This window comes from Triticum aestivum, chromosome 2D (assembly GCF_018294505.1).
Source record: "Triticum aestivum cultivar Chinese Spring chromosome 2D, IWGSC CS RefSeq v2.1, whole genome shotgun sequence".
NCBI classification, from domain to species: domain Eukaryota; kingdom Viridiplantae; phylum Streptophyta; class Magnoliopsida; order Poales; family Poaceae; genus Triticum; species Triticum aestivum.
In genome coordinates, this window is record NC_057799.1 from 523732000 (window position 1) to 523749385 (window position 17386).

The 17386-nt window shown below is 49.6% G+C and overlaps 1 protein-coding gene across 1 annotated transcript; it reads right to left on the reverse strand.

The window, feature by feature from the left end:
- Positions 1-8577: 8577 nt before the first annotated feature.
- LOC123055884 (subtilisin-like protease) lies at positions 8578-10851 on the reverse strand. The gene has a single exon (XM_044479706.1). It carries the CDS (start codon positions 10849-10851, stop codon positions 8578-8580), a length of 2274 nt encoding a protein of 757 aa, XP_044335641.1.
- Between the last annotated feature and the right edge of the window lie 6535 nt (positions 10852-17386).

Genomic DNA, 17386 nt, shown 5'->3' on the forward strand with positions numbered 1-17386 from the left:
CTCTCCCTCTCCCCTCAGATCCATCCCACCGCATCCGAGCGCCGCCATGGCCTCACCGCCGTAGAACTCGCGGCCACCGCGACCTCCGCACCTCTCCGACGTGTCCGCTCGCTCCACCTCCCTCGACTACGCCTCCCCGACGAGCCGCAGTACGCCGGGCGCCCACGAACGCTGCCCCGGCCTCGTCTTCTTCCTCGGATCCCCGGCGCGTCTCCGACGAGCGCCGTCGACTCTGCTGCTACTAAACTCCCAAGGGCCATCTTGCGTGCCGCACGGTGAGCTCCCCCATCTCCCGCCCATCTTCGTTAGCTCCCTCGCGCACCGTAGCTACCTCGTCGCCGTTGCCTGGACCACATCGCCGCGGATCGCCTCGCCGCCGTGGCCATGCTCTCCGTCGTGCTCGCGTGAGCACGGCATCGTGTTCCTGGTGCTTCCAGGAACCCAATGCGCACGCGCACACGCCTTCCCGTGCCCCTAGCGCTGGATCCACTGACGCCCGAACTCCGGCGTCCGCTCCGCCGCTCGCCACCGCTGTCTGCGGCTGTTTCCGGCCAAGCCCCCTCCACCGTTCAACGCGCCTCGACGCGCTCGTCTGTTCGGTCCCAGACACGCCTCGTTCGAACGCCCCGTAGCACGATCCCCGTCCGCGCCCGAACTGCCATCCGCCGCGCTCGTCGCCGGCGACCATTCTGCCACCCTCGCCGTCGTGCTCCCCTCCATCGGTCGTGGCGCGAAGAGGCCGTTCCAGAGAGCCTGCCCGTGCCCGATTTGGTGCCCCGTAGGCGAATCCCGACGCTTGCCGGCGTTCGGCCGCTCCGCGCGAGCTCGCCGGAGCTACTCCGGCGGCTCCGCTGAGCTGGCACACAGGGGCCCACCCCCTGGGTCACTGCCTGTGGGCCTAGGGGCCCCAACTGGCCACGTTGACCGAAGTCAACTGCGCTGATGTGGCAGCTACTACCACTGACATGCGGGCCCGCGTCATTTAAAACATTTTTGTAAATAAATAAAATGCTAATTATTTCATTAATTAATTTAATTAACTAAATAGTCACTGACTACTGGGCCCCACCCACTAATTAACCCATTTAGTTAGTCTAAACCCCCTGTTATTGCCCCAGACAATGACATGTAGGTCCCACTGGACCCACCTGTCCGGTTTGACTGGTCAACCGACCAGTTGACCTGCTGACATCACTCTGATGTCATGCCTGCGTCATCATTCACTGTTCAGGATACTGTTGGATTTAAATAAATAATTAAAATCAGAAAATGATTAAATCTTTAGAAAATCATATAAAATAATCCGTAACTCGGATGAAAATACTTTCTACATGAAAGTTGCTCAGAACGACGAGACGAATCCGGATACGCAGCCTGTTCGTCCGCCACACATCCCTAACATATCGAACTCGCAACTTTCCCCCCTCCGGTTCATCTGTCCGAAAACGTGAAACACTGGGAATACTTTCCCGGATGTTTCCCCCCTTCGCCGGTATCACCTACTACTGCGTTTGGGCACACCTAGCATCACGCTTTGTCATGTCATGCATCGTTATGCATTTGTTTGCATTGTATTCATTGTTTCTTCCCCCTCTTCTCTCCGGTAGACTACGAGACCGACGCTGCTGCTGGTGCCCCGACCGACTACGCTGTTGACGACCCCTCCTTCTTGCCAGAGCAATCAGGCAAGCCCCCCCCTTGATCACCAGATATCGCCTATTCTTCTCTATACTGCTTGCATTAGAGTAGTGTAGCATGTTACTGCTTTCCGATTAATCCTATTCTGATGCATAGCCTGTCTTTGCTACTACTGTTGTTACCTTTACCTGCAATCCTACATGCTTAGTATAGGATGCTAGTATTCCATCTGTGGCCCTGCCTTCTTGTCCGTCTGCTATGCTATACTACTGGGACGTGATCACTTCGGGAGGTGATCACGGGTATATACTATATACTTTATACATGATACATGTGGTGACTAAAGTCGGGTCGGCTCGAGGAGTACCCGCGAGTGATTCACGGATTGGGGGCTGAAAGGACCTTTGTCCCGACGGCCCTCTGGGTGGATCTTTGTGGCAGAGCGACAGGGCAGGTTGAGACCGCCTAGGTGAGAGGTGGGCCTGGCCCTAGTCGGTGTCCGCGGTTACTTCAAAATAACACACTTAACGAGTTCTTGGTATTTGATCTGAGTCTGGCCATTTGGTCTATGCGCACTAACCAACTACGTGGGAAAGATATGGGCACTCGACGTCGTGGTATCAGCCGAAGCCTTCGTGACGTCAGCGACTGAGCGGCGCGCGCCAGATTGGACCGCGTAACGTGACTTCCTTTGTAATGGAGGTTGCTAGGTCTTCTTCCGGCCGCCCACGCAACGTGCAGGTGTGCAATGGGCGATGGGCCCAGACCCCTGCGCGCTTAGGATTAGACCGGCGTGCTGACCTCTCTGTTGTGCCTAGGTAGGGCTGCGACGTGTTGATCTTCCGAGGCCGGGCATGACCCAGGAAAGTGTGTCCGGCCAAATGGGATCAAGCGTGTTGGGTTATGTGGTGCACCCCTGCAGGGAAGTTTATCTATTCGAATAGCTGTGATCTTCGGTAACAGGACGACTTGGAGTTGTACCTTGACCTTATGACAACTAGAACCGGATACTTAATAAAACACACCCTTCCAAGTGCCAGATATAACCCGGTGATCGTTCTCTAACAGGGTGGCGAGGAGGGGATCGCCGGGTAGGTTTATGCTATGCGATGCTACTTGGTGAACTTACCATCTACTCTCTTCTACATGCTGCAAGATGGAGATGGCCTGAAGCGTAGTCTTCGACATGATTAGCTATCCCCCACTTATTCTGGCATTCTGCAGTTCAGTCCACCGATATGGCCCTTTACACATATACCCATGCATATGTAGTGTAGCTCCTTGCTTGCGAGTACTTTGGATGAGTACTCACGGTTGCTTTTCTTCCTCTTTCCCCCTTTCCCTTCTACCTGGTTGTCGCAACCAGATGCTGGAGCCCAGGAGCCAGACGCCACCATCGACGACAACTCCTACTACACTGCGGGTGCCTACTACTACTTGCAGGCCACCGACGACGACCAGGAGTAGTTTAGGAGGATCCCAGGCAGGAGGCCTGCGCCTCTTTCGATCTGTATCCCAGTTTGTGCTAGCCTTCTTAAGGCAAACTTGTTTAACTTATGTCTGTACTCAGATATTGTTGCTTCCGCTGACTCGTCTATGATCGAGCAATTGTATTCGAGCCCTCGAGGCCCCTGGCTTGTATTATGATGCTTGTATGACTTATTTTATTTTTAGAGTTGTGTTGTGATATCTTCCCGTGAGTCCCTGATCTTGATCGTACACGTTTGCGTGTATGATTAGTGTATGATTGAATCGGGGGCGTCACAGCGATGCCACCCGCCGCCGAGGTCATCCGCAGCGGCATGAAGAGGCCGCGCGCGAGGCCGATGGTCGGAGGAGCTCCGGCAGAGGCGAGGCCAACGCCCCCCGCGCTAGGGTTTGCGGTGGCGGCGGCGGCGGTGGACGGGTCGCGGCTATAGGATGGGGTGAGCGGGGTGCCGGCGCGTGCGTCCATGGGGTGTAGTTCGCCGGCGCGCGCGGGGCGTAGGAGGCGGAGAGGAGAGAGTGCGGCGCGAGCGCTCGAGTGTGCCCCGCGCGGAAGCGGGTGCCCCAAATACACCGCGCGAGATAGTAAATCGGACAGCGCGCCCAACTCCTTATACCGCGCGCGTGGTTATTGCACGCCCGCTGGAGACACCCGGCAGGTTGCGCGCGCGCTAAAATGGCCAAATTGGCGGCGCGACGCTTGTTTAGCGCGGCTGTTGGAGATGCTCTAACTTTGTTCCCGAAAAGTGTAAGGATGCGCTGGTTATCTGCATCTTCTTTTCCACTTTGGATACCTGTCTCAATTGAGCCTAGTTGAGTATATGCATATAAAAATATCAATATAGACGTGTTTGGTTGTCTACATACACCTTGACCAGACCGCGTAGACCCTCCTGAGAAGAATCCGGCCTGTTTGATTGCCTGTATACACTGTTGGGCCTGCATAGCACGAAACTTAAAGCACCCCTGGTCCTGACTCGCTGGAAACGCTCAGATCGGCAGTTTCTTGCGAGCCAGGTTGAGGCGAGGGCAAGCGAGCGGGACTTTGCAGGAGTGAAGACGGGAGGGATGCGAGGTGATTACTTGAGGTCTTCTCAACCTCAATGAGGTAAGCTTCTATCTAATCTCCTCTCTTCCTTGTCCCTCTGGTCTACACAACGGTGCTTCGATTCGAGGTAAGCTCTACACAAAAAAGATGCACCTCGATGCTACGGTTCCATTCAGGTGATTGGTTCGTAGTTTCGTCGGTCGTAAGTTCTTAATTTCGTGTTTCCGTTTGGAGCTATTCTGGAAGAATTTTGACAAATTCTTCGCGCACAATCGATCATTTGAAATTTCCTTTGACCAACACTCTAATCTCGCAGTTCCTCACAACATTCGTGTTGTAAATTTTTTGTCTCGACGATCGTAGCTTCATCTATCTTTGAACAACAGTCTACTGCACTGATGCTGCCATGTCGAGCTCCTCTGTCCTCTGCTCAGAGCCCTCCTATTCCTCCCTCTCGATGCCGAAGTCCTTCCCCTTGATCTCCTTGCCCATGTCCTACTACACTAGAGTCGTTTTCGGCGTCACTCATCTCGACCTACTCTCTGTCGTCCTCCTACTGCATTGACGCTGCAATGGCACGCACACTGCTTTCTTGTGTCCCTGCCTCTGTGCACACTGCAGTTCGTCGCGCCGCCGACGGGGTCGATCATCTTGGCCTCCTCTCTCTCACCCTACTACATTGGAGTCGTTTCCGGCGTCGATCATCTCGGCCTCCTCTCTCGTCCACCGCACTAACGATACCATTGCGCGAGCACTGCATTCTCCTCCTATGTTGACTGTCTTTACGCGAGCACCGCAACTAGTTCGCCGACGGTGTCGCTCGCCGTGCTGCCGACGGGGTCGCTCGCCCTCGACTCCATGCTCGTCATGTCGGACACGACGCCACAGCCACTATCCACCGCAGTCGCCATGGTCCGGCGCACACTGCATTTCTTCCTCCTTCCTCTGCTAGCTCTTAACCCTGTGTGCTAAGTGCAAGTGCTAGCTCTTAATCATACCTCATGCGTGCAACCAAACACCGTGTCCATGTGCCGCTTGGGCTAATGTAGGCAAGCAAACAAAGTACATTGCGTATTACCTAATGCAGGGACCCTAGATGCAGGCAACCAAATAACTTGTAGATGGCGCATTAGGGCCTGTTTTTGCTCAACTGGGCTGGGATGAGAAGTGTATGCCATGCAGGTACTGTTCACAACTTGAACCAAACACGCCCTATATGCATGTTGATTGGTTGCCTGCATTGCATCAAGACTCAAATGGGTGCAACTTGTTTGGTTGCATGTGTTTGTTCTTTAGGTGTGAGCAGATGCAAAAGCACAACTGTTTGGATGTGTGTAAGTACTTGATATGCTTACCTCTTTCAAATGTGGTGGATTTACCACCCATTTGACAACACACAACACAGACTCACAGAGGACGATCACACAAGAACAGCAGCAGAAGAACATGAAGAACAAAGCATAAAATATGAAAACAGGCAGCTAAGCTAGGCATAAGTAGGATAATAACACTAATAAGCATAAGTTTAAAGAGCAGGGCATCCCATGCGCCTGCTGGACCCCAAGGTGCTGCTCTCTAGGTAAAATATGGACATGTTCACAGCAAAAGATAAGTTCAACAACATGCAATATCCATTTCAAGAAAACACACTACACCATAACAAGTTTGAGCATGCATACCAATGTGGTAGAAAAGCTCAGAATATTAATTTGTACTCGCAAGCATGGATACTTTCTTTACCGGATGATCTAAATGTTCCATGCGCCGAGCACTTCTCGATGAATCTCCTCATACAGGACGTAGGTCATGCTCTCACAAGGCGATTGAGGTTATTTAAAATACATCGCCATGTCACTTTGTCTGCGTACATCGACTTTATCTATATGCTCATCGTACACACCCCTACTTACATTTAACTAACAACACTATTAAGGATACCCCTAGTTGAAAGGTGTTTCTATAACAACAACAAAGATGTTGACCATGGGGAATCCTCGCCATCGTTTGAAGCCATCACAACCAAACTACATAAATGGTCCCTCCAAAGCAAGCCTCAGCAAGACCGAAGCAACTCTAAGGAAAAGACACAGGAGACAAGGTCGTCAAAAAGGAAAGACCCATGGAATCCGCCCTCCGGGAAGGCGGAGCATTGTGAGTCGACCTCCTCGTCCCTCTCAAGACTGTCCTTGAAGAATTTAACCCCGTGAGGACCGCCGCCTCCCCTCGCACCGCAGCAGGGCCCGTCACTCTGAAGACCTCCCATGCCACACTCAGATTTGACGATACTACACCAAAGTTGTGGTCACCATTCCTCCATGTACGGGCACTAGAGGGAAACCCTATGACTGGAAGCAATTATCTTCCTGCTCTCGAGGCCAAGCCTGATCCTCGCTCCACAGTCGCCACCCTGGAGAGGGCTTTGCATACTGTTAGACTTGCTCCTTGCCGCGCTGTCCACTGGAGGTTCGCTGCAATGAATGGACGAATATTAAACATTATATGCATGAATTATACTCCCTCCGTTCCTAAATATAAGTCTTTGTAGAGATTTTACTATGGACCACATACGGATGTATGTAGATGCATTTTAGGGTGTAGATTCACTCATTTTGCTCCGTATGTAGTCCATAGTGGAACCTCTACAAAGACTTATATTTAGAAACGGAGGGAGTACTAGATTGTGAAAGTTGCACTATTTTTTTAACAATTAACAGAGGGGTCCCTACCTGAATTTGATCTCATTCAAAGAAAATTGTGTTTCAATTTATAAGGAAAACCAGATCGAAAACCTAAACAAGTTGACCCCATTTATAAAAAAAAACCGGGCCCAAAACTGTACAAGCAACAAGGGTAAAATAAAATGAGAAAAAAAGTGAAAACCCTACCCGCCCTCTGTCCTTCTTTCTTCCAGTCCGTCCATGAGCAGTTCTACAGAGTCGACCCCAGTAGCGACCACATGTGTCATCCAATTCTTACCCCCCTTCATTACTCAATCACATATACGATTTGTTCAAATTTGGGCTTTGTTTTTTCTTTGCATACTTGGGATTGTGTCGGACACGCAGAAGGCCATCAGAGGGAGAGATATGGAGCATCTGGAGGCCATGTCTGGTTTCATCTAGCTTAGTTTCAGGGGACAAGTCTTTATATCTTTTCTTCTCTCTTCTCTTATCTTAAAAAGAATGCATGATTCTGTCGTCCCCTTCTCCTTTGTCCAACCTTTTTTTTTAACATCAGTACAGACACAAGCGCTCATATACACGCGCATACACTTATTCCTATGAACGCATACACGCACACCCTACCCCTATAACCATCTCCGAAACACTGAGCCGGCATATCATCTTGAAATTTACGAAGTCGCCGTAGTCACCTCGTCGTCGACGGGAACGTCTCCTCTCACTGAATGCGCATCGCCGGAAATCCTGAAATAAATCCAGGAATAAATGCGAGCACCAGGATTTGAATCCTGGTGGGCTGGGGATACCACAGTCCCTCTAACCATCCAACCACAGGTTGGTTCGCTCCTTTGTCCAACCATACATAGTTCATCCTCCCTCTCTACTTTTTTTCTCATATATGTTTTTTTCAGTGAAAACTGCCTCAAGTGCCTGCCTCTATGTACTTATCAAAATAAAATTTTGTTTTTTTGAAGTGCTTACCAAACAAGTGTTTTATCAAATATTTAGTTTTAATTTTTCTAGACAATCAAATTAATATGGGCAGATAAATCACATGCTAACGTACTAGAATATTTATGCCCATTACAACACACGAACAATTATCTAATAATAATGTTGGAAAACATTCTTATATCCTTTAACCATGTGTGATTAAAGACACTATTGACTTCTAAACGGCATTAGTCATGTCCATTCCAAGAACACACACTACGCCATAAAAAGTTTGAGCATGCATACCATTGTGGTAGAAAAGCTCAGAATATTAATTTGTACTCGCAAGCATGGGTACTTTCTTTACCAGATGATTTAATTGAATCTCCCGCTACAACAATTTTCAGATATATTTTCAGAGTGAAACTAGATAGGATTATGAAATATAAATAAAATCTGCTCTTTTAGAATTATTGTATATCCATTTCAATCGAATATTAAGTAACCAAATCCTTCAAATTGCGAGATAATTTTAATAAAATAGGTACTGCAAACATGCTATAGTTCACAGCAAATTATGTCAAACACGCACCATTACATTATCATGTCAACCCAATCATGTTGAACTAACCCATAAGAAGAAGCAAAAACCTGACAAACAAAGGTAGCATCAAGGTTCTTTTTTTGGGGGGGGGGGGGGGGGGGGGGGGGGGGGGATGGTAGCATCAACTTGGCGTATAGTACTCTCGCAAAAAAAAAAAGGTTGGCGTATATTGTCAAGCAGATCGTGCTCTAGTGTCCGGCGAAGGCGACGGACATGGGGCTTCTTACGGTGTGCTTGTCCGACACCCACCGGAGCGCTCCCTGCACCACCACCGCATCGCCGCTGCTCCTCGGCGACACGGTCACCTTGAAAACCTTCACCTGGTTCGCCTCAGTGAACCGCAGCGAGCTCGGCATGACGGTGACGTTCATAGAGTTGTCCGGCAAGTCGAACTGGGGGTAGTACACCGCCGGCGCCTCTCCGACGTTCCTCACCTTGCGTGTAACCACCATCGGAGTCATCGGGTTCCACGACGAGGGGAACGTGACGGAGATCGACGGGTAGTTCAGCAGGCGGTCCGGGATCACCTTGACGGCCGAGCAGTCCACTGCACGGCGCGCGATCACGGAGACTTCCTTGCCCGTGTACATGCCGCAGAGGAAGCCGATGTAATCGGCCGGGGTGATGTCGTATACCAGGCCGGGGTTCATGGCCTTGTCCGGGTCGACATGGCCGGCACCAAGGGCGAAGAGGTCCGCCGCCGTCCCCTTCTCGTCGGTTATCGGCATGCCGGAGCGGTCCGTGCTGTCGGCGGTTGTCATGATGGCGGACTTGATCGCCGCCGGCGACCAGTCCGGGTATTTGCTCTTGATCAACGCGGCGATGCCGCTGAGGTGCGGCGCCGACATGGACGTTCCGGACTCGAAGTTGAATGTCGGCCCGGAGTACTTCCCGGCCAACGAGGGTGGACCTACCTGGAATGGCCACGCCGCGAGCACGCTAACGCCGGGGCCCGTGATGTCGGGCTTCAGAATGCCGGGGTTCTGCAAGCTTGGCCCGCGCGAGGAGAAGGAAGTGATAGCCGGGGCCGGCGACGTGCCGAGGACCGTTCCCCTGAACATGATTTGCGCCATCGGTCTCGCCGTCGACTTGATGTAGTTCATGATTGCGTCTCCGGCGTGGTAGCTGACATGCGACGCTGGGAGGGCATGCACGTCGGCGATGGTGCTGAAGCCGTCAATGGCCTGGTTGGCCAGAATCATGCCGACGCCTCCGGCTCTTACCACCTCGGCGCCTTTGTCAACCCTACCGACGTCATTGCCGCGCTCACAGACCACTATCTTGCCCTTGACATCGAAGCCGTCCAGCGAGCCGTTGCCGCAAAACTGCGCGTCTGGCGTGGAGCTCGCGCCGGCGTAGACCAGCGGGTAGAAGACGGTCGCCGCAGCGTCCGGCTGGTTCACGGACTCGCCATCGAAGTAGAGACCGTTCCCAAGGCGCACCCTGGTTCTGATCAAACGGTCCATGGTGCTCGCGGCGACGGTGAGCATCCAGGGCGCCTCGTTCGACAGCGTGGTGTAGTTTGGGCCGGAGTTGCCGGCTGACATGCTGACGAAAATTCCCTTCTCTGCAGCGGCGAAGGTGCCGACGGCGATGCTGTCCTCGGGGTACGGCAACGACGGCCCGCCGAGGGACATGGAGATGATGTCGCAGCCGTCAGCCACGGCAGCGTCGATGCCGGCGAGTATGTCGGCGCTGGTGCAGTCCTCCAGGCCGCACACCTTGTACATTGCGACGTGCGCGCGGGGCGCTATCCCGGACGCGGTGCCCCTCCCCTGGCCAAGCACCTGGGCGCCTGGCACGACTGCTCCCGCCGCCGTGCTCGACGTGTGCGTGCCGTGCCCATCCTCGTCGATCGGCGACAGCGGCGCACCGGTAGAGGTGGTGCCGTTCCCAGCACTGACGGCAGTGTCGAAAACGCGAGCGCCGATGAGCTTGTTGTTGCACACGGAGCGGCCGTTGAAGTCGCACCTCCCCTTCCACTTGGCGGGCGGCGCCGGCATGCCATCGCCGCTGAAGGAGGGGTGGTCGGGAGTGACGCCGCTGTCGAGCACCCCGATGATGACGCCATCGCCGGATCCGGCCGAGTAGTTCCTGCCGCCCTGGCGCGCGTCCAGCCCGAGGAACCGCGGCGTGTGCGTGGTGTGCAGCTTGTAAACCCGGTCGGGCACCGCGGCGACGAACCCGGGTATGGCGGACATCTTGTCGAGCTCCCGCCGCGTCAGCCGGACCGCGAAGCCGCTGGCGACGTGGTGGTAGGCGTGGAGGAGCCGGACGTTCTCGGGGAGGAAGGAGTTGTACCAGGCCTTGCGGTCGTCGGCCGTGCCGAACACGTGGCTCGCCTGGGGCTGCACGTGCACGATGAACGTGCTGCGCTCATCGCCGGCGCCCTCCCCCGCGGCGACGACGGCGAGGAGGAGGAAGGGAAGGAGGGAGAGAGAGGCGATCCTGAAGGCTGCCATGGCTAGTTTGCTGCTCTGATCTGGTTATCTGGTACGTGCGCGTGCATGGTTATTTATACATGCCGGTTCCCGTTAGATTATCCTCCCGTCGTTGCGGCAGCCTGCAGGCAGTGGCCGGCTTTGTTTTTCCGAGGCAGTTTGGAAGTTTGGAGCAGCCCAAATGTTGGCACATGGCAGATGCATGGCTTGCGCGTGAGGACGACAAGACCCGGTCATGGACATGGATTGGGTCGCTTGGGAATTGCCGTACGCACGGCCGGCGGCAGAAGGCGATCGAGAAGTGGTGGGAGTTAGCTGTAGGAGCGGCGCGGCAGCCGCCTGTTTCGCTATTGCTATTGCTATTGCTGGATAGATGGCAACAGGAAACATCCACCGGGAGCTATGGCTTATCGGTTCTTCTTCGTCGCAGACAACCATGGCCTTCACTTAGACGTCGACCGCTAGAACCAGCACTGACATGGCGATGTACGTATCAGCGCCGGCATAGTGCGACACACTTGGCTGATTAATTCGCATAAGCTAGTTGTGCAGGCTGACGCCTTCAACTGGCCTAGGGGAGTAGTAGTATTTTTTGTCATGGGTGGATATTGTACAAGACCAGATTTAGATGAGGTGAACTGTGGCCTGTGAAATAAATGCATGTTCAGAGGACTACGAGGACTTTCCTAGAAAGAAAAAAAGAACTACGAGCACTCACATTGGTTTTCATTTTTCAAATTTGTGCGAAAAAGGCCAATGATCATGATTAAGTATTACAGATCCTTACAAAAACATTCTTATAGAAATTGCATAAAATACAACCATGTCCTCGGGGTGTTGAAGTCTTCTTCTTTCCGCATCCACCGCCATGAGAAAAACTCGTTGCTGCCTCTTGTAGTTTGTAGAAGCAATGGCTGAAAATGTTGATGCAGACTGGAAGATGCCAAGGGCTGCGATCTGTGTAGCAAATTGTCCAAAAAAACAAGAACCCTTGTAGAGGGCTCATAATAGAGCTGGTCAACCATCGTCGGTCAAAAGTTGACCCGGAAGACCAAGACGCACAACCCCGTTGTCTGTTGCACAGGACAACATCACCGAGACAAACTTGCTGATGAAAAAGTCAGACTCGAAGGGATCTGGGGATACACCATTCTCCACATTCCTCTCGACCATTCGAAAAAGTATCACTAGAACGATGATGATGTGGGGAAAATAACCTTATTCCATACTGATAATGATGCCATCATCTCGTTGCAATCGATCAAAGCCCAAATCTAAATTTATTCCTAACCCTACGATCACTAGATCAAACACCTAGTGTTCACGTCTTCCCCCATTCCCGAAGCGACAAACAGAGGGATAGTGGGCCCTTGATCTCATCAGGAAGGCGGGTAAATTGGCTACCGCATCTATCTCGGGTCACGAGAGTAGGTTGGGAAAGAAAATCGATACGTAAGTTCCATTGTTTATTTGATCTATCTATTGATTTTCTTTTTTGTTCTTGAGGGGACATTGATGTCCAAGGCAATGCAACCTAACTGGAGCCCTTTGCCTATAAAGTCTGCACTGATGAACACCACATACACCGTCAACAACACAAACTACTCCCTTCAACTTTCGCAAAAAAAACTCCCTTCGAGGTGCCACAGGAAGCTCATTGACAACCCCATTTGCTTTCGGTGCAGGCCATGTCAAACCACATAATGTGTTCTCCTAGGGCCCCATATACGACATCTCTACCAAATACTATGTTTCCTTCCTCTCCTTCATAGATTAATGTTGGGGAACATAGTAATTTCAAAAAAATTCCTACGCACATGCAAGATCATGGTGATGCATAACAACGAGAGGGGAGAGTGTGTCCACGTACCCTCGTAGACCAAAAGCGGAAGCGTTAGCACAACGCGGTTGATGTAGTCGTACGTTTTCACGATCCGACCGATCAAGTACCGAACGCATGACACCTCCGAGTTCAGCACAGGTTCAACTCGATGACGTCCCTTGAACTCCGATCCAGCCGAGCTTTGAGGGAGAGTTCCATCAGCACGACGGCGTGGTGACGATGATGATGTTCTACCGACGCAGGGCTTTAAGCGTGCGGACCCTACGGGTTCGAGAACTATGTAGACATGACCGAGACACGTCTTCGGTCAATAACCAATAGCGGAACCTGGATGCTCATATTGGCTCCCACATATTCTACGAAGATCTTTATCGGTCAAACCGCATAACAACATACGTTGTTCCCTTTGTCATCGGTATGTTACTTGCCCGAGATTCGATCATCGGTATCTCAATACCTAGTTCAATCTCGTTACCGGCAAGTCTCTTTACTCATTCCGTAATACATCATCCCGCAACTAACTCATTAGTTGCAATGCTTGCAAGGCTTAAGTGATGTGCATTACCGAGTGGGCCCAGAGATACCTCTCCGACAAAGGGAGTGACAAATCCTAATCTCGAAATACGCCAACCCAACAAGTACCTTCGGAGACACCTGTAGAGCACCTTTATAATCACCCAGTTACGTTGTGACGTTTGGTAGCACACAAAGTGTTCCTCCGGTAAACGGGAGTTGCATAATCTCATAGTCATAGGAACATGTATAAGTCATGAAGAAAGCAATAGCAACATACTAAACGATCAAGTGCTAAGCTAACGGAATGGGTCAAGTCAATCACATCATTCTCCTAATGATGTGATCCCGTTAATCAAATGACAACTCTTTGTCTATGGCTAGGAAACATAACCATCTTTGATTAACGAGCTAGTCAAGTAGAGGCATACTAGTGACACTCTGTTTGTCTATGTATTCACACATGTATCATGTTTCCGGTTAATACAATTCTAGCATGAATAATAAACATTTATCATGATATAAGGAAATAAATAATAACTTTATTATTGCCTCTAGGGCATATTTCCTTCAGTCTCCCACTTGCACTAGAGTCAATAATCTAGATTACACAGTAATGATTCTAACACCCATGGAGCCTTGGTGCTGATCATGTTTTGCTCGTGGAAGAGGCTTAGTCAACGGGTCTGCAACATTCACATTCGTATGTATCTTGCAAATCTCTATGTCTCCCACCTGGACTTGATCCCGGATGGAGTTGAAGCGTCTCTTGATGTGCTTGGTTCTCTTGTGAAATCTGGATTCCTTTGCCAAAGCAATTGCACCAGTATTGTCACAAAAGATTTTCATTGGACCTGATGCACTAGGTATGACACCTAAATCGGATATGAACTCCTTCATCCAGACTCCTTCATTTGCTTCTTTCGAAGCAGCTATGTACTCCGCTTCACATGTAGATCCCGCCACAACGCTTTGTTTAGAACTGCACCAACTGACAGCTCCACCGTTCAATAAAAACACGTATCCGGTTTGCGATTTAGAATCGTCCGGATCAGTGTCAAAGCTTGCATCGACGTAACCATTTACGACGAGCTCTTTGTCACCTCCATAAACGAGAAACATATCCTTAGTCATTTTCAGGTATTTCAGGATGTTCTTGACCGCTGTCCAGTGATCCACTCCTGGATTACTTTGTTACCTCCCTGCTAAACTAATAGCAAGGCACACATCAGGTCTGGTACACAGCATTGCATACATGATAGAGCCTATGGCTGAAGCATAGGGAACATCTTTCATTTTCTCTCTATCTTCTGCAGTGGTCGGGCATTGAGTCTTACTCAACTTCACACCTTGTAACACAGGCAAGAACCCTTTCTTTGCTTGATCCATTTTGAACTTCTTCAAAACTTTGTCAAGGTATGTGCTTTGTGAAAGTCCAATTAAGCGTCTCGATCTATCTCTATAGATCTTGATGCCCAATATATAAGCAGCTTCACCAAGGTCCTTCATTGAAAAACTCTTATTCAAATATCCTTTTATGCTATCCAGAAATTCTATATCATTTCCAATCAACAATATGTCATCCACATATAATATCAGAAATGCTACAGAGCTCCCACCCACTTTCTTGTAAATACAGGCTTCTCCAAAAGTCTGTATAAAACCATATGCTTTGATCACGCTATCAAAACGTTTATTCCAACTCCGAGAGGCTTGCACCAGTCCATAAATGGATCGCTGGAGCTTGCACACTTTGTTAGCTCCCTTTGGATCGACAAAACCTTCCCGTTGCATCATATACAACTCTTCTTCCAGAAATCCATTCAGGAATGCAGTTTTGACACCCATTTGCCAAATTTCATAATCATAAAATGCGGCTATTGCTAACATGATTCGGACAGACTTAAGCATCGCTACGGGTGAGAAGGTCTCATCGTAGTCAATCCCTTGAACTCGTCGAAAACCTTTTGCAACAAGTCGAGCTTTATAGACAGTAACATTACCGTCAGCGTCAGTCTTCTTCTTGAAGATCCATTTATTCTCGATGGCCTGCCGATCATTGGGCAAGTCAACCAAAGTCCACACTTTGTTCTCATACATGGATCCCATCTCAGATTTTATGGCCTCAAGCCATTTTTCGAAATCTGGGCTCACCATCGCTTCTTCATAGTTCGTAGGTTCGTCATGGTCCAGTGACATAACCTCCAGAACAGGATTATCGTACCACTCTGGTGCGGATCTTACTCTGGTTGATCTACGAGGTTTAGTAACAACTTGATCTGAAGTTTCATGATCATTATCATTAACTTCCTCACTAATTGGTATAGTCATCACAGGAACCGGTTTCTGTGATGAACTACTTTCCAATAAGGGAGCAGGTACAGTTACCTCATCAAGTTCTACTTTCCTCCCACTCACTTCTTTAGAGAGAAACTCCTTCTCTAGAAAGGATCCATTCTTGGCAACGAATGTCTTGCCTTCGGATCTGTGATAGAAGGTGTACCCAACAGTTTCCTTTGGGTATCCTATGAAGACACATTTCTCCGACTTGGGTTCGAGCTTATCAGGTTGAAGCTTTTTCACATAAGCATCGCAGCCCCAAACTTTAAGAAACGACAACTTTGGTTTCTTGCCAAACCATAGTTCATAAGGCATCGTCTCAATGGTTTTGATGGTGCCCTATTTAACGTGAATGCGGCCGTCTCTAAAGCATAACCCCAAAACGATAACGGTAAATCAGTAAGAGACATCATAGATTGCACCATATCTAGTAAAGTATGATTACGACGTTCGGACACACCATTACGCTGTGGTGTTACGGGTGGCGTGAGTTGCGAAACTATTACGCATTGTTTCAAATGTAGACCAAACTCGTAACTCAAATATTCTCCTCCACGATCAGATCGCAGAAACTTAATTTTCTTGTTACGATGCTTTCAACTTCACTCTAAAATTCTTTGAACTTTTCAAATGTCTCAGACTTATGTTTCATTAAGTAGATATACCCATATCTGCTTAAATCATCTGTGAAGGTGAGAAAATAATGATACCCGCCGCGAGCCTCAATATTCATTGGACCACATACATCAGTATGTATGATCTCCAACAAATCAGTTGCTCGCTCCATAGTTCCGGAGAACGGCGTTTTAGTCATCTTGCCCATGAGGCATGGTTCGCAAGTACCAAGTGATTCATAATCAAGTGATTCCAAAAGTCCATCAGTATGAAGTTTCTTCATGCGCTTTACATCAATATGACCCAAACGGCAGTGCCACAAATAAGTTGCACTATCATTATCAACTCTGCATCTTTTGGCTTCAACATTACAAATATGTGTATCGCTACTATCGAGATTCATAAAAAATAAACCACTCTTCAAGGGTGCATGACCATAAAAGATATTACTAATATAAATAGAACAACCATTATTCTCTGATTTAAATGAATAACCGTCTCGCATCAAACAAGATCCAGATATAATGTTCATGCTCAACGCTGGCACCAAATAACAATTATTTAGGTCTAATACTAATCCCGAAGGTAGATGTAGAGGTAGTGTGCCGACGGCGATCACATCGACTTTGGAACCGTTTCCCACACGCATCGTCACCTCGTCCTTAGCCAGTGTCCGCTTAATCCGTAGTCCCTGTTTCGAGTTGCAAATATTAGCAACGTAACCAGTATCAAATACCTAGGTGCTACTGCGAGCTCTGGTAAGGTACACATCAATAACATGTATATCACATATACCTTTGTTCACCTTGCCATCCTTCTTATCCGCCAAATACTTGGGGCAGTTTCGCTTCCAGTGACCAGTCTGTTTGCAGTAGAAGCACTCAATCTGAGGCTTAGGTCCAGACTTGGGTTTCTTCTCCTGAGCGGCAACTTGTTTGCTGTTCTTCTTGAAGTTCCCCTTCTTCTTTCCTTTGCCCTTTTTCTTGAAACTGGTGGTCTTATTGACCATCAACACTTGATGCTCCTTCTTGATTTTTACCTCCGCAACTTTTAGCATTGCGAAGAGCTCAGGAATCGTCTTATCCATCCCTTGCATGTTATAGTTCATCACGAAGCTCTTGTAGCTTGGTGGTAGTGATTGAAGAATTCTGTCAATGACACTATCATCCGGAAGATTAACTCCCAGTTGAATCAAGTGATTGTTATACCCAGACATTCTGAGTAAATGCTCACTGACAGAACTAT